General features: G+C 37.6%; 1 protein-coding gene across 4 annotated transcripts in view; it reads right to left on the bottom strand.

The window, feature by feature from the left end:
- Positions 1–8,896: 8,896 nt before the first annotated feature.
- Positions 8,897–24,506, bottom strand: part of ATE1 (arginyltransferase 1) — a 59,447-nt gene continuing 43,837 nt past the window's right edge. For all 4 annotated transcript variants that reach the window (XM_088520068.1, XM_088520070.1, XM_088520066.1 and 1 more), the window contains 2 exons: positions 20,753–20,873; positions 8,897–9,562 (listed from right to left, as the gene is read on the bottom strand). In XM_088520068.1, the coding sequence (XP_088376194.1) occupies positions 9,384–9,562; positions 20,753–20,873 (300 nt within the window). In that variant the 3' untranslated portion in view covers positions 8,897–9,383. The remainder of the gene's footprint in view (positions 9,563–20,752; positions 20,874–24,506) is intronic.

Below are 24,506 nucleotides of genomic sequence, written 5' to 3'. Positions count from 1 at the left end.
TTAAATTGTAGTAATGAACAATGATGTAGAAGGGGTTGGAAAGGATTCCAGAGGTGGGCCTAAGAGCTGAAAAACCCCTTTCACATTACACCAAAATTGAACATGTTATTAAATGTCCAGCTATTCCTACGCAGCACTGGCCACGTAGTAAGCAGCAAGCAGGAGTTCAAAGGAGGACAGCCTGCTGGGTGTGAAAACCACCGTGTCATCTCTGCTCAACACAGAACGGAAAAGGATCCTTCTGAAACTTGTTCCAAAAGAAATCTCAGCCTGGTTCAAGGCTTGTGGCAAGGGATCTCTACTGCCTTCTGCAACGTCAAAGGCAGCTCCTGACAGAGGAGTGAGAGAAGGAGACCCAAATCCCAATGCTCGCAGCACAGAGACCAGCCAAGGATGTGTGTTGCTTCTTGACTCAATGCATAAGGGTTGGAGCATTGTCAAGAAAGAACAAGTTGGAGCTTTAATTGTGTTCAGGGAGTCTCACCACACTCAAGGTGTGACAGAGCAAAACTATCTTTTATTAGCAGCCAGGAGAACATTTCTTACATCCAGAAGATCTTACCATGATACTTTCTTCCTCATTTCTGAAGTATAAATTGAGAGGTTTAATCTATCTTGAGGGTGATCATAGTGTAATACTGACAGGTATATTTTACACATGAATTTTTGTTTCTTCTGAACTTACCTTTCAAAAAACAGGAGTTGTTTCTAAGGCCTCAATAACCACTTAAAAGCACGAAACCATCCTGCATTCGGTCGTCTAGATTTTTACAGCAGGTCACCTGCCACCCGCTCACAGCGAGTAAAAGCAAATCAGAATGATGGGAGATTGGGAGGCTTTCAAAGCACTTTGAAGTGCCGGCAAATTGAAAAATCAAGGTGCCCACAGGGAGAGCCGTGACATTGTAGAGCTCTAGCTCCAAGGCTTTTTGGATCAATGTACAACGTGTTGTTCATGGGACCTACTGAAACAATTACAGCTGTCCTGTCGACTGCCTCTGTTTTCTACCATAAATCAATAGATTATTAACTGGAAATGTCAATGTGGTCTCTCTTTCCTGCCTAAGAGGTCACTCTGCAAGGTAATAATGAACACACATACCTGACTGCATATACTTTTGAATCATTAGCTACAGATAAACGTTATCAGCTTCTAAAGGATATAAAGAATTAAGAGAGGCTCATATGTGGTGGTAGAGAGAACCTAAGCAAGCCAGCAAACAAAAAGACCCCAGAAAAGGACACTGCAAAAACCCCAAAGGAGATGTGAGTGGAAAAAAATGACCCATTAAACTCAAAATCTTCATGCATAAAAAGTGCAAATATGTATATTTCATGTATAAAATTGCCTTTATATAAGGCAATTATATTTTGACAACTTCACTCCCTTGGGTAGTTATTTTGAATCCATCTGTACTGCGTATATTCACTCTTCCCTTTTGGCAAGTAACATCTTTGTTACGGCTATGATTGCACTTATGCAGGCAAAGTAACCACCACGAGAGAGCAAAGATATGTCCAGTTTCTAAAATTTAGAAATTCCCCTAATGTGGTCCTCAATTTCTCATAAATATGTATTTGATTTAAAAGACCATTTGGCTGCTGAGAGGGCCTTAACAAGAAAATTGTCATGCTACAAATAACCCAAAATGCAACTGCTCAGTTAATTGTTGATGACTGCAATACACACAACTTTTCTGATGCAAGTACCAGAAGAAGTAAGCTTGTTTTATTCGTTTTGGAGCTAGTACTTCCTCTTAAGACGACATGATTTAGCTGTTGCAGTCCCACTCAGAAAATCCAGTTGCCATCAAAAAGCACAAAATGAGCAGTGGATTAACAATATTAAACTTTATTAAGGCTATGCTGAACGCAATTTGATCAATTTATTAATGAATCTACAACACGGAAAGGAACAGTAAAAGTTACTCAATCTTAGTAACTTCAAGGGTATTTCAAGACAGGTATTTCTGTCAGCTGCTTCCTTCTTGAAATGCTCCACAGTGCTTAATTTTAGAAATATTTAGTAGTATGTGTCAACTGATGAACCTCATGCTAAATAAATCTAGAATGCTTGCCTGAAATAACTTTAATCCTAATTTTTAATAAATCTGTGCCTCATCGAATTAATGAAATAAAGAGCTTTGTCTCCGGACATTTTTTTTTTTTTTTCCTAACATGTCACAACCAGAGTAGAGCAAATAGAAGAAAACAGCAACAAAACCAAAAAGAATGAGATTCTGAAAAAAGATGGGGACGATTTAGGTATTTAGACAAGTGTTTGTCAGAATTAACTAACATTTAGTGCTACCATGAACTACGCAAGCTGGAACCTGCCCTCTGGTGGCTGCACATTCACCATTAGCTGATGAAAACACTGCAATATTTATTCCCTTCAATTATTGGGGCACTACCAGAAAAAGATGTGGACCAATGGGAGAATATGTAAGTGGATGCAATCAAATATTTAGAAAACAGGGCTGTTGAAGAGATGGGAGCAAATTGGTTTGCTTAGGTTAGGAAAACACCCTAATCATCTAAAATGTTTAGAGCAGTTGCAAAGAGGAACCCAAATGATTATGCTTCACATTCACTAGGCTAGGGCAAAACCAACCAGATTTATTTGGAATAAAAAGTATGGAGGTATTAAAACCTCTTAATTATAAAAAGACAGTGAAACTGCAAAAAAAGTTACACTTGGGGAGGGTTGTTTGAAAACAGTTAGATTAACATCACATACGGATGGTTTGTGTGTCCCTGCCTCAGCCTGCAGAAGGGAACAGGAGAGAAGCACCAAATGGCTCTTTGCAGTCCCACCCAGCAAATACTTTTCTGCTCCTATACCTCTATGAAATGATTAATTCGAAAGAATTAATGCAATTTCATTCCTTAATGAAACTTCCTACTGAGTTTTTTCCTTAATATTCTACAATGCCATACATGCCTCCTGGACCACGGTAATCAAATGCAACAGAGAAGGCGAAGCACGTGAAGTATGATGCACTTACCTGGAAGTGTAACAGCCTAAAACTAAAACCTGCCTTTTCCAAGGAACAGATGTGACACTGACTACCCCTGTGAACGCTCCTCTCTTCTCACTAAGCACCTTCCAACACTCTTGTGTCCTGATACCAATCTCCTGACAGGACTTTCAGCAGGCATCTGTATCATGTGTTAAAAGTAAAGTGGAAAGAATTGATGGGAAGCACAGATACAGCTGATGGGAATAGTTATAACAAGTTTATGTTATAAATTTAAGCATCAAAATAGCAAAAAAGCAAGTTCTTGAGATTTTATGTCAACGTTCATTACTCGTTTTACCTAAGGAGATTTGTAACTGGTTTCAGACTCCAGAATGTTTCACATTAATATTAATTTTAATATATTAAATATTAACATGTTAATTATAGGAATATATTGCCAATATTAATATTTAATAAAATATTAATGTAATACTAAGTAACATGCTCTTAATTTTTATATGATAACTTCATGTATTTACTTTCATATATATGCTAATACTCTTTGGAAACAAAAATTGCAAGATGACCTTCAAATATGCTACGAAATGCATATAGCGTAGTAAGGTAGAGAATTTTTATTTATTTAGGAATTTATTGATCATAAATACCACCTGGATACTATGCAACAACACAAGTTATTGTGTTATATTAAGTTAAATTACTGTTGGTATCCTATAAACAATGTATTTTGGCTTCTACATCACACATTAACATCCTCTTCTGCATTAACTTAATGGTTATGCAGTTCTGCTCTTGACATCTTCAGTTTTGTAGGTGTTTGTGTACTTGGGCACTTAAATACCCTGCTTTAAAAGAAAAAATCATGTAGAAAGGGTAGCTGCTGCCACTGTGCATTTTGCTTACCTGGTAAGAGCGAAGCCTGTCCAATTGCTCCAAGCAGGTCGCCTGGCTCCCCGCCTGCTCGTTCCTCTTGGAGGAGCAGCCCCGTTCAGTTCCTGCCTTTGCCACGCTGGCGTTTTCTCTCCTGCAGCCTCCTCCGCTGCTTCTCCAGCTTGGCTGTGGAACGCAGCTCACGGCTCCAACCCCCCGGCGATAACCAAAGCCAGGGCTTGGAAAAGCTCCATCGCTTCAGAGGATTTGAGCAAGCCAGTTTGCACTTGCCAAAGTTTGCTTTCCATGTGTGATATGTGACATTGTAATCAAGCTCTGAAGATGCAGCTCTATAAACATATCTGGTTTATGGGCCCACGATGCTCTGGGAAACGCTGAAGATTCCCCTGAAATACGGTGAAGATCTCTGCCTTAAGAGTTGTTTGTGGTGTTCACTCCCTTTCAAGGGCACCCTTCTTTTAGGGGAGATAGAAAGGAGGAAAGAAAGGGAAAGACTGATGGAGAGGTATGTAACACACAACTGAAGGGTCATCTGGGATGTCCAGAATGACAGTGAATTTGGGAGTGCTAAATCAGACTGAGAGCTCCCAAAAATCACCTGGCAAAAAGGACAATAAAATTTCAAAATGTGCTGCATGTAGGCTCCCCAAAGCAACAATGGCACAGAAAAAGCTACACGTCCTCAGGAAATCCAATCTGACTGAAGCCTTGGAACAACGCGTCTCCTGGACCCCTGTGAGCCCTGGTACACAGAGCCACGAGCCACCGTGGCCTGGCCTTGGACAGAAGCTGCATTCAGGACTCCAGAATTAGCTGGAATTGTGCCCCATTCAGTAGGAAAACAAATCGGCGCCTGCTTTGCGGAGAAGAAAACATAATCCAGACCTGCATGCTGCTTGCTGGACTCCTTATTTCAGAGAAAGCAAATTTGGACCAACTGGGAATGGCACAGCCTAATTACAGGCCTATTTTATTCTGTTCACAAGAGAACAGCAACTCGTGTCAAAGCATACAGGTAAACTATGCATTTACCATAACTAGCCATAACTGAAATTCAGTTTTAAGATATAGGCATAAGTTTTTGAATTGATAAGCATGCCTTCTAATTACTGCTCTTCTTTGACTTCTCTGGTTTTGCTGTTCACTGGACATGGCATCAATAATTATCCTCGTAGTTTAGCAAAAGTAAGGCAGAATCTGATAGACTCAGAGCTATTAGTAATTACAATAATTCACCGAGACTGGAAATAACTTTATTTTCTATATTTACATGTCAAACAGGCCTGCTGAAAAGCAATTACAAACTCTACATGCGAATTCCTTTGCATTTACTGAAATTTGTTGATGCTGGAAATGAACAAGCTCCCCAGTTATTTCCAATTAAAACAAAGCATGGTATTTTTTAGCATTGGTAGCAGCTCTGCATTTTCTTACCACCTTTTAATGCTCATTTAGCAACAAATAATAGAAGAAGGCAACTTTATTTTGGGAGAGTAATTATCACATACTAATTAAACTAAAAAAACCTCACTCCTGCATAAAATATTTTGTACTAAATTAAATATCTCCAACTTAGTAATTCACAATGACAGCACCTTATAAATAAAATAAAAATAGAAGTGGTGAATTTGTCTGAAAAAATTAATAGACTTAATAGAAAAAAAACAGTGGTAAATTGACCAAAGGCAACGGCAAACCTTCCAGACCTTCATCCTCAGCGCTCTATTCCATTTTTAAAATAATAGTAATCGGTTCTGAAAAATATTGCACTAAACTGCCTTCTAAAATAACACTAAAAGAGAGAGTCAGATCTCAGCACAGTAGATGAAGAGCCTCCCTGGCCATGCTGTGGTTTCAGGGTAGGCCCAAAGGTGGAAGCACCATCTTTAGAGTTGGCTGGAACCAGCCTTTTACCACCTACAAACACACCTCGTTGTACTGCGTTCTGCAGACACTGCATTTTTGGCAAATTGAAGGTTTTGTGTTCTTGGGCACTGTTTTTCCAACACCAAGGGCCCGCTTTGTGCCTCCATTTTGATAATTCCCGCACTATTTGAAACTTTTTCATTGTTATTTTATCTGTTACGGTGATCTCTGATCAGTAATCTTTGATGCTGCTGATGTAGCTGTCTTGGGGTGCCGATATGGCGAACTTGATGGGTGAACATTGCGTGTTCTGACTGCTCTGCCGACAGGTTGTTCCCCTGTCTCTCACCCTCCCCTCAGGTCTCTCTGCTCCCTGAGAGGCAGCAATATTGAAATTAGGCCCATAAAGACCCCCCAAAATGGCCTCAAAGTGCTCAAGCTAAAGGAAGTGTCGCATGACTCTCAGTGAGGAGCCAGAAATGATTAAGCTCAGCGAGGAAGGCGGTTTGACAGCCCAGCCAGGCCGACAAGTAGGCCTCTTGATCCAAACACTTTGTCACCAAGGATAAGAAAGCGAAACAGCCTTGTTACCGATAGGGAGAAAGCTTCAGTGGTCTGGGTAGAAAAATCAAACCCACCACAACATTCCCTTAGGCCAAAACCTAAGCCCTAACTGTCTTAATTCTGTGAAGGCTGAGAGAAGCTAGCAGAGTCTGGTTCATGAGGTGCAAGGAAAGAAGCCATCTCCACAACAAAAACACACGAGGTGAAGCAGCAAGTGCTGATGTAGAAGCTGTAGCCAGTTATCCAAGATCTAGCTAAGATAACTGATGAAAGGGGCTACACTGAACGACAGATTTTCAATGTAGACCCAACAGCCATATCTTGGAAGAAGATCACATCTACGATGCTCATGGCTAGGGAGAAGTCACTGCCTTGCTTCAAAGAACAGGCTGACTCTCTTGTTAAGGGCTAATGCAGGTGGTGACTTTTAACTGAAGCTAATGCTCATTTACCCTGTTGAAAATCCTAAGGCCCTTATGAATCATGCTACATCTACTCTGCCTGTGCTCTACAAATGGAACAAAGCCTGCAGGACAGCATATCTGTCTACAACATGGTTTACCAACTATTTAAGCCCACTGTTGAGACCTAATTTCGACTTTTGGGGGCTTATTATTAAAAAAAATACATTTTACAAGGCTTTAGCTGCCACAGATTCCTCTGACATATCAGTGTAAAGTAAACCGGAAACCTTCTGGAAAGTGGTGATTCACCATTCTAGATGCATTCTAGGTAAGACCATTGGGAAGAAGCTTAAATATCAACATTAACTGAGTTTAGAAGCTGATTTCAACTCTCGTCGGTGACTCTGAGGGGTTGAAGACTTCAGTGAAGGAAGGAACAGTAGGTGTGGTGGAAACAGCAAGAGAATTGTAATTCTAGAATTAAAAGTGGTGCCTGAAGATGTGACTGAATTGCTGCAATGTTATGATTAAAGACAAAGAAAGTTGTTTCTTGAGATGGGATCTACTCCTAGTAAAAATGCTGTGAACATGGCTGAAAAGACAGCAAAGGACTTAGAATATTGAATAAACTTGATAAAGCAGCAGCAGTGTTTGAGAGGACTGAATTGACTTTTGAAGGAAGTTCTTCTGTGGGTAAAATGTCACCAAACAACAACACATGCTGCAGTGAAATCCTTCATGAAAGGAAGAGTCAATCAATGAGACAAACTTCATGGTTATCTTAATTTAAGAAACTGTCATAGCCATCCCAACCTTCATCAACCACCACTCTGATCATTTAGTAGCCATGAACATCGAAGCATCATCATCAACAAAGACATTACATCCTGCTGAAGGCACAGATGATGTTTAACATTTTGCTTTTTAGCAGTAATGTATTTTTTAATTAATTATTTTTCTTTTTATACATAATGCTATTGCAGGCTTAATGGATTTTGGTATAGTGTACAAATAACCTTTATATTGGAAAAGCAAAAAATGTGTGTGATTCACTTTACTGCGATATTCACTTTATTGTGGTGGTCTGGAATCAAACCCGCAATATCTCCAAGGTATTCCTGTAGTTGTCACAATGGCAACTTCAAGCCGTAGTCAATTTTCAGTTTTATAAATACCTAACTTTAATTGTAGGCTTGAAAGTTCCTTATGAAGGGAAACAGAACACAAGAAAAAGTCTAATAAATAAGTGGAAGGCGTATCAGTAGCAAATGCTAGACACAAAAATGGAACTCTTCAGAACTCTCCATGCTAGCCAAAGTTAACAGCAATTTTGTCTATTAATTTCAAAAGAAACACAGCATCATCAAATAGTCTTCATAATCTTCAAGATTTTGAGAGGCATAGTGGAATTCTTCTGTACCCTTTACCAAATTTTGCATCACATTTGAAGGTTCCCTCATGTGTTTTATTTTCAGGCTATATGGGCAAAAATTGCCTTTCAACATACTGTGTGACCAGAAACCGTTATGTTTTTTGACAATCCGTTGAGTGGAGAGAGTATTTCTTCTCTTTCCTCCTCAACTCCACTCTTTAGATAAAAATATTCATAAATAATATCTGGTGGTTCTCCTGTGGTCACAGATTTAGATAAAGCATGGACAAACTAGATGTTACAGTATACAGAAATTCCAGGGCTCCAAATGTTACTAAAAACCTCTATGATATGAAAGTTTTCCCATACAGTGCTGCAGGAGAAAAATGCAACATAAAACAGCACTCTTACCTCATGTTATTTTGGAGCACAGTTCTGAAATGTGCACTAAAAGCTACAAGATAAACCTCCCGAAAATTATTCCACATTAATGACGTGCATTAATATATCCATTGTTTTCAGGCAAAGGATAAGGCTTATATAAAAAAAAAAAAAAAGAAAAGAAAAAAAAGTCTGTGCCGCTTGGCTGTACATCTTTGGTAAATGAATAGTGCAACTGCTCTGTTTCGTCTCTAAAAGGGAAAGTTCTCCAGCACGTTGCCTCCCTGGCCACTAAGAATCTACTGTGAATTCCTACCTTCATTAGGATCTCAGATACTAACCTGATACTTCAAATAAAGGAAAAATGTGCAGTGAAAAATATTGTTTATTCCTATTTTTAAATATACTATTGAAGCAGAATTAATCAATGCCAATTCCATATTAGAAAGTAACTGCACATTTCAATTCTCTTGCAATAATTCAGAAGCATACAAATGGGAGCATTGATTTCACAGCAATTTTTAATAATTGATATCCAAGGTGCTACCTGAAAACATCTGTAATTTAGATATTGTTAGCCCAGATGTAGGTAAACTTTGTCTCTATAAAAAAGACACCTGTTCTTCATCTTGCTTAGATGTTTAGAGTTATTCAAAATGCAAAGAAAGGCTAGAACTACTTAATTAAAATATATTGCAAGCATGTTTATGTAAGTTTATATTGCTAAAACCTTATTGTATTGTCAGAACTTTTAATGGAGTTTGTCTTTAAATAAAGTACCATGTATTCAAACATTCTAGATATATATCTGTATTTTATACTGCTATTTTAACAGGTGTACTAACACACAACTATATTACATATCACCCAGTGGCAGTGCAATGAACTATGGTGCCATTCAAGTGCCATTTAATGACTTTTTCAACTTCTAAACAGCAACATTCTTTCTGAACAGGTCTGTCCGACCAAACTTGCATATTGCTGAACACTGGCTTCATCACTTGGCCCCTTCCTTCTTTTCTTATACACGCTGTAAGGCATTATGGTTCTCTTGTGAAGAACTTTAACTCTGCCCAGCTCCTTAACATGACCTTCATCAACTGCAAAAAGAATCAGAAAACACAAAAATTAGTTATATATATTGTTACTGCGATCTTAATATATGTAACATACTGAAAACTACATGAAGTAATCAAGCTAATCCACAGATGAATACTGGGATAAAGCAGAGGGGATGCACAGATGCCTGTTCTGCCACATGCCTGAGGCAATTGCCTCAGGGTAAATTGATAAAATTATTACAAAATTCTTGTAAAAAGTTGTGGATTTTTCTGAATTTCAGATGTCAATAGCCATGAATGTAAGTTAGCTTAAACACAGAAGCTGAAATAGGACTTTGAAAGTTGAAGTATATACACTTGAGTTATAAGAGAAGCCATGCTTACTAAAACATCAGTCTGGGATGTAAGCTCAAAGGTTTTTTTGGCATGAGGAGACTACTCTGACTGGAAAGACAGTGTAGGTAAGAATCAATATTCAGCTTTATGCACTGTATCAATCCCTAAACTAAAATATATGTTCTTACACTTGTTTCATTTAAGTTACAATATTTCAGGCTCCCTCAACTGAATCTGTATGGCATCCATTTTACACCTCGTCTCACTTAAACAATTGCAGTGAAGTCTTCTGCTGATTAACCAGTTGACTGAAAATAAATAAATAAATAAAAGGCCATGGAAAGCCAGATATTCTTAATAGCTACACCATGAGCACCCCAGTACATACAGTACTTTCCAATAAGCTTTGCTAATGGCGTTAGATGCTAAATACAGATGATGTGTGATCAGTTCCGGCAAGTGAATTGGTCACAAAGTTCTGTCTTGCCTTCTTGTTTTATACACATCAAGTGCTCCAAAGACTGAAAAAATAGCTCTGTTCTCTATTATATCTATTAGTATCTATTTTTCCTCTTTGGACTTGCCACAGATAACCTAAGTAATCAAGAATGAAAGGATGAGATAGCTTGTGCCTGGAAGAATATGAAGAAGGTTGTTAAATCGATCTCTACTTAAATACTACTTTTATAATAAGAAAACTTAGAACTAATTTTGGGTTTTCTTTGTGCATTTTAATGACCGGGTTGGTCATTAAATGCTTTTTTCACAAGGCACTTTTAAGCATCTCCCCCTGTTCATACAGATAAATTTCTTGTATGTATTGAATTCAACTTGTAAGTTGAATGCCTGCATTTAGTATGTGAAAACTCCTGCAACCTATTTTACAAAGTCAAAAAATGACTTCATTACTTTTATCTATGTTTTGACTCCTAACTTGAAAGTACAATGTACTGCTTAAAACTTAAGAATAAAAAAGTGGTTTGGAGGAAGAAATACTGAACGGTACATGCAAAGATTGCACTCTCCGCTAATTATTTGCTGGCACTTGCTTTACATAGACACCAAAGTAAAAAACACTTTGTTTTGGCTTTCTCTAGCTCTTTGAAGTACATTAGGTTTTTGATGTGTGGCCAATACCCTTCTGATGGGTTGTTTTTCTACCCGTTCTACTTAATCTTCTGTTCCATTCTCCTTTCTGAAAGTTCACTAAGGAAAAAGAATGCAAGCTTCGCTTGACACAGTGACACAACTTTAAAGTTATTTTAGCTCCGTAAATGGGAAAGTTTATATTTACCGCCCATCTAGACTATTAGTTTGTGTCCTGAAATGGATTTATGCCAAGCGTAGCCTTCATAAAAAGTCCTAAAATCTCATCCTAAAAGCGCTTTCAAAGCTGTTCACTACTAACAGTTGCCACTCGTTGCTCTTCAAAAACGCCAAAGCCTGATGCAGTGAATGAGTTCATCTTCTGGCTTGCAGTACTCCTGGCCCTAAATTCAATTTCTTATAGTAACTAAAGCTACTGTACCTTCCATTTCCCTATAGCCTCCACTGGCTCAGATGAACTTTGCTCTTGTTGTTCAGCATATGTTTTTATAGGCTTAGTCCACCTCTACTCATTACATCAAGCACAGTTGCTACATTATCCTCCCTGGACTCAGAATCACGCTAGCTCTACCTCTATAGCTATATTAAACATAGTTATTACTAGCAGGGTTCTAGCAAACTTGCTAAATGCTGCTGCCAAGTATTTTCTGGGGGAGAAGTGTGGTTTGCCAAGCCATGCTGTAGACCAGTCCTTACTCGGACCCTGGCTCAGTTCTTTAACACTGCTCTTAGGCAGGTGAATGCTCTCCCAGAGTAATCAAGAAAATCTAATAGTTCCAAATATCTTGAAAATCACTATAATATGAATACCTCAGACAAGCTTTAAGCCAAACACAAGACAGTGAGTTATATGCATAAAGTATACACTTATAGACTTGGTAATAGGTAAAAGAAAAGCTTAAAGTCAAGCATGTTTGGTCTTAGGAGCTTATGTCTGGTTGGTTGTATTTACACTTGTTCTACACATTAAGGTCAAGTCCAGATTCCTTCAGTAAGACTTGAAATAATGGTCCTCACAACTTCCACTACTCCATCACAAAGATTAACTGTTCTAGTGAACACTGTTCATCAACTCTCCCAAAACTAAAAACTTACACGACTGTGAAAGTACTTAAAACATATATAATTTATAAACTCCATTTGTTAAAGAATCCTTTTACCACAACTTTAAGTCTTCACTAAACTAATCTGAGGTCCATTGCTGAGCTTTTAGGGAGAGTGAAAAGGAAGTTCTGTCACCACAATCCCAAATCCGTAAGTTAGAATTTAGTCAGCTTCAATTGCTACCGTCCTGGTGCCAACACCACATGAGTGCCGGAAAATACTTTCTTCAGTCATTTAAACCCCCTAAGTAAAATGCACTGAGGAGAACTGCATGGAAAATAAAAGAAGACTGGGCTCTGGTACTGTTTAAAGAAGAAATGACCCAACAAACAGGAAAGCACAACTCTGTTGCGGCTAAGGGATACATGGAAAAGATTGATTTGGCATCACAGGGCATAACTAGGATGGTTAAGTGTCCTTTTTCATATCTCAGCATGCTTGAAGAGCTAAATTTTATCTTTCTAGCATGCTCACCCCTGAAATAATTATCACACTCCTCACATAGCCTTTATCCACACATCTTTTTTTTTTTTTACATATCTTTTTACCATGATGGAAATGAACGCTCGTCAAAACCGAAAACATCAACATCACTTAACTACTTAATAACCAAGAAAGCCCAAGTGTGAGCATCCAGGTGTTCTCATGTGCCATTTCTGTTGCTGGAGAGAGACATTATCTTTTTCTAAATCTCACATCAGTATTAAACACAGTTCATAGATGCATTCTGCACCCTTCCTATCTGCATTCAGTGAGCACGAAGGGTGTTGATGCCGGGGCAGGACACAATCCCGGGAGCTCCTACGGGAAGCGCAGTCGGAAGAGCAGCAGCGCTCGGAGCAGTTCAGCAACACGAGGCGCCCAAAGGTTCGGCTAAAAACAAACTGCTTGCAAGGCAAAGAGTCACAGTGAACTTTGCTGCGTATGCTTGACGTGGCTTCTTTAAATGTGAAATAAATTGGAGGTTTCACTCCGGAAAAATGAAGCATATCAAATAATTAGACTCTAAGTACCAGGACGAAAAAAAAAAAAAAAAAAAAAAAAAGGGAAAAAGGTAGGTTTGGCCTCAAAATCCTCCACTTACTGTTTTATCTTGGCAGATATCAGATAAGTTACATATCCCGGCCTGGCTCCAGACCCCCTCCTCCTACCTTCACCAAACCCACAGGACAAGGCTGCTGAGCAGCACTGAGCAATAACCTACCAGGACACCCATCTTCAAAGGCTCATCCGCACTCAGCCCCACAAATACTTCTATACTCAAGAGACCAGAAAGAATTTGAAGAATGGAAAGTCTCTATTCTTACACAATGCATTTTTTTTTATTTCTTTACACATTCAAAACGACCTACCCTAAAAAACACAAACTCCAAAAGCATGTTTATGTTTTCAAAAACATGTTTTCAAAATGCTGATAGGCGTTCCTGCTGAAATACCAACATAAAATAAGGATGAACAATTATTTTACTGCTTTTATTCATAGCAAAAGCAAAATGCTCATTTAGGGTTCAAAGGCCAATGTTCTGATTATTTTCCTTTACAATGTAGAATTTATTAGCATTTTTAATAAAATTATTTTGCAAAGCTGAAAGCAAAACATTTTTATTCTCTAAGTACACTAATCTTTATTTTTATTACCTAATAAAAGCCAAGTAAAACCAGCTACATCTGAGCAGCGATCCCACATTTTTCTTTAGCAAGCACATGTAAAACTGCAAATCAAGAGAATGGAGAGCGAGCTCTGCAATAGACCACTGCAATTCTAAGCAGGCTTGAAGCCAACATCACAATAAAAAATGCTACGGATCAAAGCTTTTTGTAGCAAACTATTACTAAATCAGCCTTTCAGTGGTGGCTGATTTGGTTCAAGCTGCTTTTGATCAATATTGATTAAAAAAGACAGTCCTAATTCAGGTCCTTGAAGCATTCTTTTTCCACGTCTACTGGAAACAGTAGAAAGAAGACAATACGGATATTTAAAACTGGGGCTCAGCAAGAAAGACCTGCTGTATATAATTATTCCTAAATGCAGAATCTGGATTTTTGATAATCCTGAAAATATTTGCTAAATATGCCTTAGAAAATGAGAGTGCAAGCAAAATCTTCTGTCCAAATCACAAACTACGACGATGTTTCTGGATCCCAGCGGAACTGAGGAACACGGGCCATGTCCAACAGGGATAAATTTTTTAGGGCCAGGTATGACATGTGCCTACTCCCTGTTACCTGTTTTCTCACTCCCTTGAAAACATACAAAGTATTTATTTGCCAGTAATGTAATCCAGATGTGAGAGCAAGCTAAGTTTCTTTTAAAGTACATTTTCCCACTCACAGGAAAATAGATAAAGAAATTGTTAAAAATAAAAAAAAATTTACTGATTTTAACTTTTTAAATTGGAAAAAGTAGGACAATTGCCATTTTTTAAAGAAAAGCAGTAATTACGGGAAAATACTTCTTTTACATTCTGTATACAGAATGCTCTTAAAATGAGTACAAAGCCTTACTGAAGTTTGGTGCTTCTAACTCAAAGAAGAAATGTGATAGTCCTGCTAAACTCCGCAATGACACCATCTCTGACCATAACTTTCAGTTTCTTTAAATGTCACTTAATCTCTGAAACAAGGATATGGTCATCACAGTAATTTTCTTCCAGAAAATTGCTTATATTTCTTTTACTGTAGTCATCTTGTTGGAGGGATGGATTTGAGGTTACAGGAGGATTCCATAGGCAGAGACTTGCGCTGCACAGAGCAGGGTTTCAGAGAAGGACACTTAACCCAGAAACTAAATGTACCAGGTTAGTCTGCAGGAAAGTAAATAAATAAATCTCTCTGGGATAGATCATAAATTTAGGAGGTAAAGCAATTTGGAAATGCTCGCTACTTAGCAAAGGTTTTTTCATCATCTTTGAAACAAGAAACTCATTGTTCGTATTGCATGAGTTACAGTTTAGATCTTACGGTCTAGAAATACCAAAGTTTAGTGCTTCTGCACTGCAGGCAAAGCTAGCTCAGAAAACCATGAAAAATGTGCAAAACTGAAATGAAAAGAGCCATAAAAAGCCTTATTTTGGAGACAAAATATCTCCTTACTTGACACATCTCAAGGGAATAGCACAGCAGAGAAAACAATTTGAAAAACCTGCCTATGAAGAAGCGGACCAGTTTATATTCACAGCCCAACCTTGGTTTTCAGATGTTTTAGCCTTTGCGGGCTGCCACTTGGCTGCTCCACAACAGGGCTGCTGCTTCTGACCCGAAACACTGTGAAAGGGAGAGACCACGTGTAGCATCCTGGCTAAAAACAGTGTCAAGGGCTGCGTTTGGAAAAAATTCAGGGCTGCGAGGTGAAAACTCCCAGTTTAAAACTCTACCCTTGACTGCATCCTGCAACGAAGCTTCTATTTGGCTTAATGAAATTCCAAGATCTATATTTACTAGTAAAGACTGAATGCAAAAGAAAAGGACAAGGATCAGCAAATGGTAAATTCCTTATTTTCAGAGAAACAGCCAAATCTGCATACTTAAAACAGATTTTTGGCTTCAGTTTTAAATTTTCGATTCTGAAGCAATAAGATACCTTATACGAATCTTATCATTTTTAAGATTAATATGGTGTTCAAAGTTGTAAAACCATGAAAACACACATGAAAAATACCTGTAAAAGGTTTAAAATTCCATCTGCAGGGAGTTAAAAGGTTTATGACAAAGCAGCTTTCAAATGAGATGTAAAAAACGCTCAAAAGTAGTAGCCACCTCCTACCGGTTACCCCATGGCAACGTAGCAACACTACAGACTTGCAGAATTTTTTAAGAAATGCTACATGCCATTTACGTGACCCTGTCAGAGTTTCATGATGAATGATTTTAAGTCAGAGAAGATTTTAAAGGAAGAAACAAGCTATTTTTTCATAGTTTACAACTGAGATTTACATAGGAGATATTAATTACTGAAAATAGAATTGTTCCCACCCCAATTTCAAGTCTAATGTACCTGACCTTTGAATTTAAGGTTGCTTCTTACTGATTTTAGAACGTGTTTTCTTTTGCTCAACCAGCAAAAGATGGGAAATCATTGCAAAACTGGAACAGACAGTATTATAGTGATATAAGCCATACTCAGTAATCAAAATACATATTTAAAAAAAGAAATGTTCTTCTCATATTGCTTCTTTCATAACATGCTCATATGTTAAGAAATATTATGATCAGTATCCTTCAGGGTATAAAAATACTACCTCAGACCAGAATAAGAGTACAGTTAAAGTGAAGCACTAGCTAAGAAAAAAAAAAGAATCAGTGAAAAGAGCATTTAATTAAAAGCTGCAAGCGCAAGTCACCAAGAAGCACAGTGAAACGTCCAGCATATTCTCACTCAGCTCTGCGGTTCAGTGACTCTATGAGGAAATCGCAACTTTTGGAATCACAATGTTTGAAATCTCTGTTCAAAAAGAAAAGGTTTCTAAGGGGAAAAATCTTACCAAATATTAGATTCTTCAAAAAGAGAGGACAGAGGAAATTCGGTGTTACAAGTATTACTTATCATGGGGCCAGTGGAAAATACTTCCTGCGTAATACACAAGTTTGTAACAGTACTTCTGACTTTCAACTGTTATTCACAGTAAGCTGGGAAAAAAAAAAGCCTCTACTCATCTGCAAATACATTAATTTGAATATATTTCCTATTTTACCCTCGCTAAAGGACCTTCAGGTACAGCCCACTGTTCTGGAATTATTTGAAAGGAATATTATTGTTAGAAAGCACTTAAAACAGTAAGTATTAAATTCCAGGTACATTTATGAGGGGCTATCTTTTAATATATTTAATCTACTTAACTTGGGGAAATAGCACCAGAGAGCTAGATTTAAATGATACCGGTATTTCTCCAGCAATGGCTTGCTTTCCAGGGATCTACTACAAAAAATTACAATGGAATCAAAGACAATAAAAGAGTTACAGGATTATGTTTTATAGAGAGACTGCTCGAAACACTGGGATGGAGAAAGAAAGATTTCTGAAGGTGTTAAAGAGAGTTTACTACTATTAATTGAAACAATATTTGAGCTGTATGCAAGGGGAAATTGTAGAAAGCACTAAAAGAACTTTAGAAAAGAAGGGAAAAGTCCTCATTAAAGCATTATATGACAATGAGAAAAACAAGTAGAAAAACAAGCAGTCAGGTTGGGAATTACACCCGCAGGTGTTTTCATGCAATAAGCAACTCTGATGCAATTGGCAGCAGCTTATCAGCTAAATAAATCACATTATAGCGATCAATTTAGGGGCTAGAAGTAATTAAAACGTGGAATCAATTACGTTCCTAGAAGCTCCATAGGGGAGGACGGCCTGATGTCACCGCTGTCACACGGAGCAGCAAATCCCGCGGCCCCCAGGACGGATGCGGAGGTCGGAGCCCGGGAGAGGCTCCCGCAGGAGCTGCCAGCGCGTCGCGGTGTCCTCGCCGGTGACAGCAAAGGTGACTTGGGATTAAAAAGGAGCTGCAAGGAATTTCCAGCGCGAGGCGAATGTTTCACGAACTGCCCCCGAAGGCAGGAGACGCAGCGTGAGGTGAACTGGTTACCCTGCTACACGCAGGACGGCAAAGGCAGATGCAATAAAGGAGTATCAAATTATACAAAGTTGTAAAGCTCAAATATTTAGCAAAGATGCGCCAGAATGTAATCCAAACTGGAATTCATGCTGTGGCCATATTTCAAGTCACAATGTTTTAAAGATTTGTCTTGCTTTACAATTGACTTTTTGTGTCGCTTTGCTTCAGAACTGATGGCTAACAGCAACTTTGAAGCCCTAGGGCAATTTACACTTTGTTGTTGACGTGTAAATCTGCCCCAAATATTTTCAAAGCTATGCTGCCAAGGGTTTAGGATTCACCCTTAAATTAAATGCACAAAAATAAAAACATAGCACCCCTGAAATCGCTTTAGTAAAATACAGTATTTAGCAATTTATAATGACAAAAATAGTATAACTGGTATGAAATGCATAAAAAATATCAAAAGCTTTTCACTGCCATTTGAACAACTCAGGAAAATGGAAAATGTTAATATTATGTTTTTATTACAGAGCACTTCAAGCATATTCTTGCACCTTAGAGCAAAATGCCATGCCAGGCTTTTCAATTTAATCTAAATGCTACCTTGGTTTTCCACTTAACATACTAAAAGTTGAACTTGACATGAAATAACCAGAATGTATATCTACCCCTGACACACTTTTGTGTCTGCCCATAACACACGACTTAGTGGAGGTACCAAAATGAAGCCCTAAAGAGCAGCTCTCCTACCAGGAACTTGAGCAGAGCGGAAGACAGAGAATGCCCAAGAGTGTTTTAGTCATTTCACTGAATTTTCGTGATGAGCTTCAATGTGTAGGTGCAGTCACTGGCATGTCCTTACCTGCAGAATGCCACTGTTAGTTCTTTTGCTTTTATATTTTTTTAAATAATCATACCCCTATCTGTGCTCACCACTTCATTTTGTGGATAGCTCATCCTCACAAAGGGAAGGCTAATGGCCTGCATATTTCTTCAGTAAAATGCAGCTGAAGCCTTGTCTCACCTCTCTGAATTCACTAGTATCCAAATCCTGTTTTAATTACTGCCCTCCTTCACTACCTCCTTCTGTATCTGTAAAAAGGTGACTGGCTACTGCACAGTAATAAATACAGTAAGATCCTAATAAACATCCTTCATTTATAAAATGGTGCCAGTACTTCTGAATGCAGCATACCTTCATTTTTATTGCTTTCTCTTCAACTCAGTGTAACTTAATTAAACTATTGCATAAAATAAAGTAATAAGGAGGAAACTGATTTTAACATTGAGAAACAGCTTCCTAACAGCTAGCAACTATATAAACCTCAAAGGAATATAACCTTACAGCAGGTCCAGTTCATTTCAACATACAGCTATGCTGCAATTTCCTTAAACCACAGGACATAAGTCACATTTCTAGCAGTGCCTGCAGAGTGAGACTGATAAAGATGTAAAGTTTTGTGTCCTGCAGTCTCCAAATGCTTGATACCCCACAGGAATTTCACAGACGGAAAAGACGATGCCCTTTGGCTGGTATGGGGTTAACACCTTAAAAAGGCTGGAGTTTAACTGTCCTGCTTCTTGGCTTTCTGTTTATTTGTTTTTAGTGAATGCTTTATTTTCTTTTTATGCATGACAAGAACATATTGCAAAACATTAGTCCCTAAAACAATTTCCCTTCTTTCTTCTGTCATTTTGGGACGTTATATATTTCCTATCACCAATCTAGTGATGATTCTAGTTGATCACTCTGTCCTGCCCATTTAATACACTTATCAATTGAGTGGTAAATAACCTCTTCAAAGAGGATCCGTGTACCCTCCCTAGTTGATTTTGGCCTCTATCTCGTGGCAGTAACTGTATTGCTAAAGAACACTATGTTTAAAGATCACTCATCATAATTCTTCTACTAAAAGCATATAAATCAGTATCTATACCTAAAAGCGTATTTAACCTGACTATTGTTGTATCTGAACACAGAAAATTATCCTTTCAGCAGGAAAACCACGGAACTGAAGCGGGTCCCCAGAAGTTCACAATTGCACTTAACTTGTCATCTCTCTTCCAATTCCCTTCATATATTTACATCCCACCCTTCCAACAGGCATCTAACCAGCAGATGAAAATGTTAAAATAAAGCCACGGAAAAGAAAGGAAACTGATCTCAAAGAAACTCAGTCTCCCAGGAAAGTAAATCTGTATTTTTGACAGCTGTAAACAGATCATGGTGTTATGTGCTTATAAGCAAAATGACTAACATCTCTGAATATCACAGCTTTACTCAACATTCGGGATGGAAACAAAAAAGAATTGAAAAGAGAACAGTCAGCAATTTGTAATTAATAAAGAAGTTGAAAAGATTTTTGCTTTCCATCCAAGCATCACGCCAACTATTCTCTACTTGAAAGAGCTTCCTTGGAGCCTGGAGTCAGCCCACAGAGGTAATAACTGCACCAAGCATATGTGATTTTTTCATTTGATTACATCATTTTATAGTATTAACACTGTATTATATTCTGGTCAGTAGTAATTTAGACCATTCAATGCTGGCAAATCACAAAGTAAATTTTTTACAGAATGTAAAAAATAAAACAAAAAAACCCCAGTACTATGTCTAACTTAATCTGAGATGTTTAAGGTGTTTTTACCATTTATTATATTCTTCAAATATTCTTCAGACAGATTCTGGCTCCAAATCTAGCAGTTTGTTTCTTAACATTTGATGCTTTTACGCTTCAAGCCCTCTCCTTCAGCTACATTGCTGCTAACTTTCTTTCTTTATACATTCATCACATTAGAATCTAAGGTAGGAATAACTATTTGATTGTTTTTACTCGTGCACAGAATAACACTTATATTAATGTGAAGACACCAAGATATGTTAATTCCGAGCTACAAATAAACCACAAGATGGAATGTATTTAAGTTTTTATTGCTTATTTTTTGCTAAGTGAGCAGGACTGTATTTGCTGGAGGTGTTCTGGATTTTGTTTGCTGAAGATGCACTGCATTTTAGAGCTTTTTTTTTATAGATAAGATTTCCATAACGTTGTAGCAGCAGATGACAAGAATATATTGTGAAAATAAGACATGCAACCTAGAGGCCCTTCGTTACTTATACACTTACCTGCTTTTACATCTTGGTTGAAACGACAGTATTTAGAATGCTCAAGCAGGGGCAGACACTGTTCAATAGGCGTCCAGACATACGTCTCAGGACACAACAGGTCAGATGGCCTATACTGACCCTACAAGGGGAAAGAGGGGGAAAAAAAGGAAGAAAAAGAGAACAGCCATATCAGTTGTGCAAGAACACTCTTGTGTTACAAGTTTCCAGATTTTCCCATAGACAAGGAATGGTTTTAATCAAGACTAAACAAAATGAGTCAGAAATAGTTTCACAGTAAACACAGGATTTATCCGTTAGTAATTTCTGCGTTGCATCAGGGATACAAACTTAACCTTAACTTTTTTAATAAATAAATAAATAAATGTAAAATCTCAATAACACTTTCTATAGGGACCAGGATGGATTAGAGAAGTTTTGGCTTTGCTGACTGAAATTCTATACGTGAGTTACCATCTAGGATTCTACCGAGTTGGTACTGACACTAAAAACCTCAGCACCTCAGAAAGCAGCTTGTCCCAAATGTTATTCATTCTAGCAAATAATGGAGACAAAAAATGTTTCTAACAGGAAAAAGAGAATATAACAGTAAGCAAAATATTATTTTTAATGTGCTGGTGAGAGAGCATTTTGTTCATTACCCCTTAAATAGCAATACTTCCTTTCCAATTCATGGAGTTTATCCTAGAACAGCTTATAAATATGATTAGTGAGTTTTTTATTGATTTATTAAAAAGATCTTTACAGATATTTGCAGAAACTAAATAACAATACTTACTTTCCTATGAAGTCCAGAGAGAATAACTAGCTCAGTCATGACAACCTCCTCTAATTATATCTTCTTGATCTAAAATAAGATGATTCATTGGCCTATGACTTCCATCAGAAATACACATTGGAGCTATTAATTATTCAATCATACCTCTCAATCTCCATACCTACGTAGTGCAGCGAAGCTGACTGATGCCTGAGAAGGAACTTAAAATTATTGTGACTATGGTGGGGTGACAAAAATCCCTTTTAACAAGTCACATTCACAAGCTCCGATAACATTCCTCATGTATACACAGAGCTTCATGCAGCAAGGCATGCGATCTTGGAGGATCAGCAGAATCATCTGCTGAATTTAGAGATATTCCAAATGCTGTCTAGTTCCTGACAAGGTTTACAGCAAACAAATCATTTATTTTGTATTTCCTGCCACGTTTAATATTGGAGTCAGAAATCTCTAAGTTATACCACAAAAAAAGCAAATCACAACTATGCACATGAAATGCTAAACACAAAACTTTCATGAGATGGGTAAGATGATGGTCTAATAATGAGTAAAACAAACACAAACAGTTATCAGACGCCTGAAGCATCTTTCTGAAATGCCAGCCCTGCTCCCAGTGAACAGTGGCCAATTCTAATGCACAAATGAGTCTCTCCAGTCACTCATCACTTTACTGATTATTTCTTTAAAATATGGCTTTAATCATGAATGCCTCCTGCTAAATTCTGATGACTCTCTGCATTTATTTCTCACTTAGGAAACAACTGCAAACAGTCACTGCATGGGGAAAGAACAGGCTCACTCTGTGACTCGGACTTTGAAAAACACCCAGCATCAACCTGTAACTGCTGTTTTCCTTTAAAATGCAAATTTCTATATTAAATTAGAACAATATTTCCTCTAATCCCATGCATAAGCTTAAATCTCAAGACTTTAGAAAATGCTCTCAAGACAGCGAATGGAAATGGCCTTATTAAATAAACCACTTTGAAACGTTATGCCTTCAAACAGAAATAGCTGAAAGGGCTGTGAACGTAATGCTGAAAGAACAATTTAAGTCACCATTGCACAGATGAAACAATTTAAGGGTTTGGGAAACAATATGCCTTTTTAGTCAGACAAAAAAGGTATTAAAACATAATTACTTGTGAATTCAATCTATTTTTCACTCTTTGAAGTGCAATTTCCATCTATGTCCAAAGGCATGACAGTCAAAACACGCTTCCATGAATCTCATCAAAGTACATAGGGGACAGCATCTTTTAGTCTATCATATTTTAAAGCTCCTTATTCTTTTCCTGGAATAGTTGGTTGAAGTTTCTGAGATCCGAAGAAATTTATTTAGATTCCTACTACTGAAGGCAGACAATATTCTTTTGTTGCCATATGAAAACTTTGATTCTCAAAATACTATGAGATTCATCTAGTGCTCACAGAATAGTCCCTCCTACATTTCCCTGTTTAGATGAAGAAAAGAGGAAATAGCTCTGAGGTGGTTTTCTTTAGATTTCTTCTTCCCCTGAGATTTAGACTCTTACTAATAAACTTCGCTGCAGATGTGGGAACTGAGGTGATGACATATATGAAAGAGGTATCGCTGAGCTGTGTTAGAAAATATTAGAAGTAAAAATTAAACAAGCTATCGATGCTCTTCAATAGCCTCGCTTTATTTTTAAAAGAAGTCCCAAATACACCAAAGGCCATACATTTTTCTCCTTTGGAAGGTATGCTGTTTGCTCCATGGGTAAACCCAAATCCCGTGCATGATTCACAGGAGGAGGTGGGAATACAGAGACACACGTATCTGAGCTTCCCAATGAACAGTCTTCGTAGGACTTACAGTGATATGGCAAAAAAGGCAAATCGAAAAGGAGATTTTTTTTTTTTTTTTTTAAAACATAAAGGACTTGCTTCCTTTTTTTTTTCTTGCTTAAAAATGGTAATAACTCAATATGAAAACAATCAACCATAAATCCCTCTTTTTTTCCTCTTTTCTTATTTCTGGACTGAGGAAAAAAAAGGGCATCTCACGGAACCCAGACAGATAACGCCTCCCATAAAGGAGCACTTGTACTTTAAGAAGAGATACTCATTCCAATTTCATTATGCCCTCTAAAATGATTTGGTCTTCCAAAATAATTGCCTGTAGGTGGACTTTTCATATATTGCCAACCAGGAATATTGAGAATAAACCCAAAATAATTCCAAAAGAGAAAGATATATTTATATCAGATATAGTTATTATAGCACAGTACAGTCAGATACAATTATTACAATAGGAGAAATTCAGATTTGCAATACCATTTTTGAAAATTATTTCACTTCAGATTAAAGACATTTCAAAAATAATTCAATCTACTGTAAAAATCAACTGAAAACATTTTGCATGGACTAGATGATCCCTAGAGGTCCCTGCCAACCTCAACCATTCCGGGAACTGGTCAATACTCAGAAGTTCTGGGACTTAATGACTTGGGTCCTTCCTCAGACCTGCAACCTGCAGATGCATTTGCTGCCCGTTATTTCTTTTCTAGGGAAATGCTGCAGTCATTCCCACATCACCTTCTTCATTATATACTCAGGGTATATAGGTATTTTATCACATCTTCCTCAGCCTAAGGTAATCTAAATTCTTTTCTTGCTCTCTTTTGGAAATCAGTCCACACTTCTTAGCATCCTGGTCATCCTGCCCTTTTTTCCCAACTCCGTTTAACCCCCTAGAAATAGCAGAAATGGCCAAACAGGGAAAACATTAACACTACGTTATTTGGAATGCAGGATGCCAGGCATTTTTATTCACTATTCCTTCCTTATTCATTCTCAATATTTGATTTACTCTTTTTATAGCTACTTAGAACCCAGCTGATACTTCCAGGAAAGCATATAAAATAATCCTAACATATAATTCCAAAGAGCAATGTTCCATTTGGAAATGAATGTTTAAACTACATACCTAAGAGGTATCTCTAATTAAAGAAA

The sequence above is a fragment of the Tinamus guttatus genome, unplaced genomic scaffold (genome assembly GCF_059628265.1).
Source record: "Tinamus guttatus ecotype Peru unplaced genomic scaffold, ASM5962826v1 Tinamus_guttatus_pri_ptg000079l, whole genome shotgun sequence".
Lineage (NCBI taxonomy): Eukaryota > Metazoa > Chordata > Aves > Tinamiformes > Tinamidae > Tinamus > Tinamus guttatus.
This window is presented reverse-complemented; position numbering and strand designations above follow the sequence as displayed.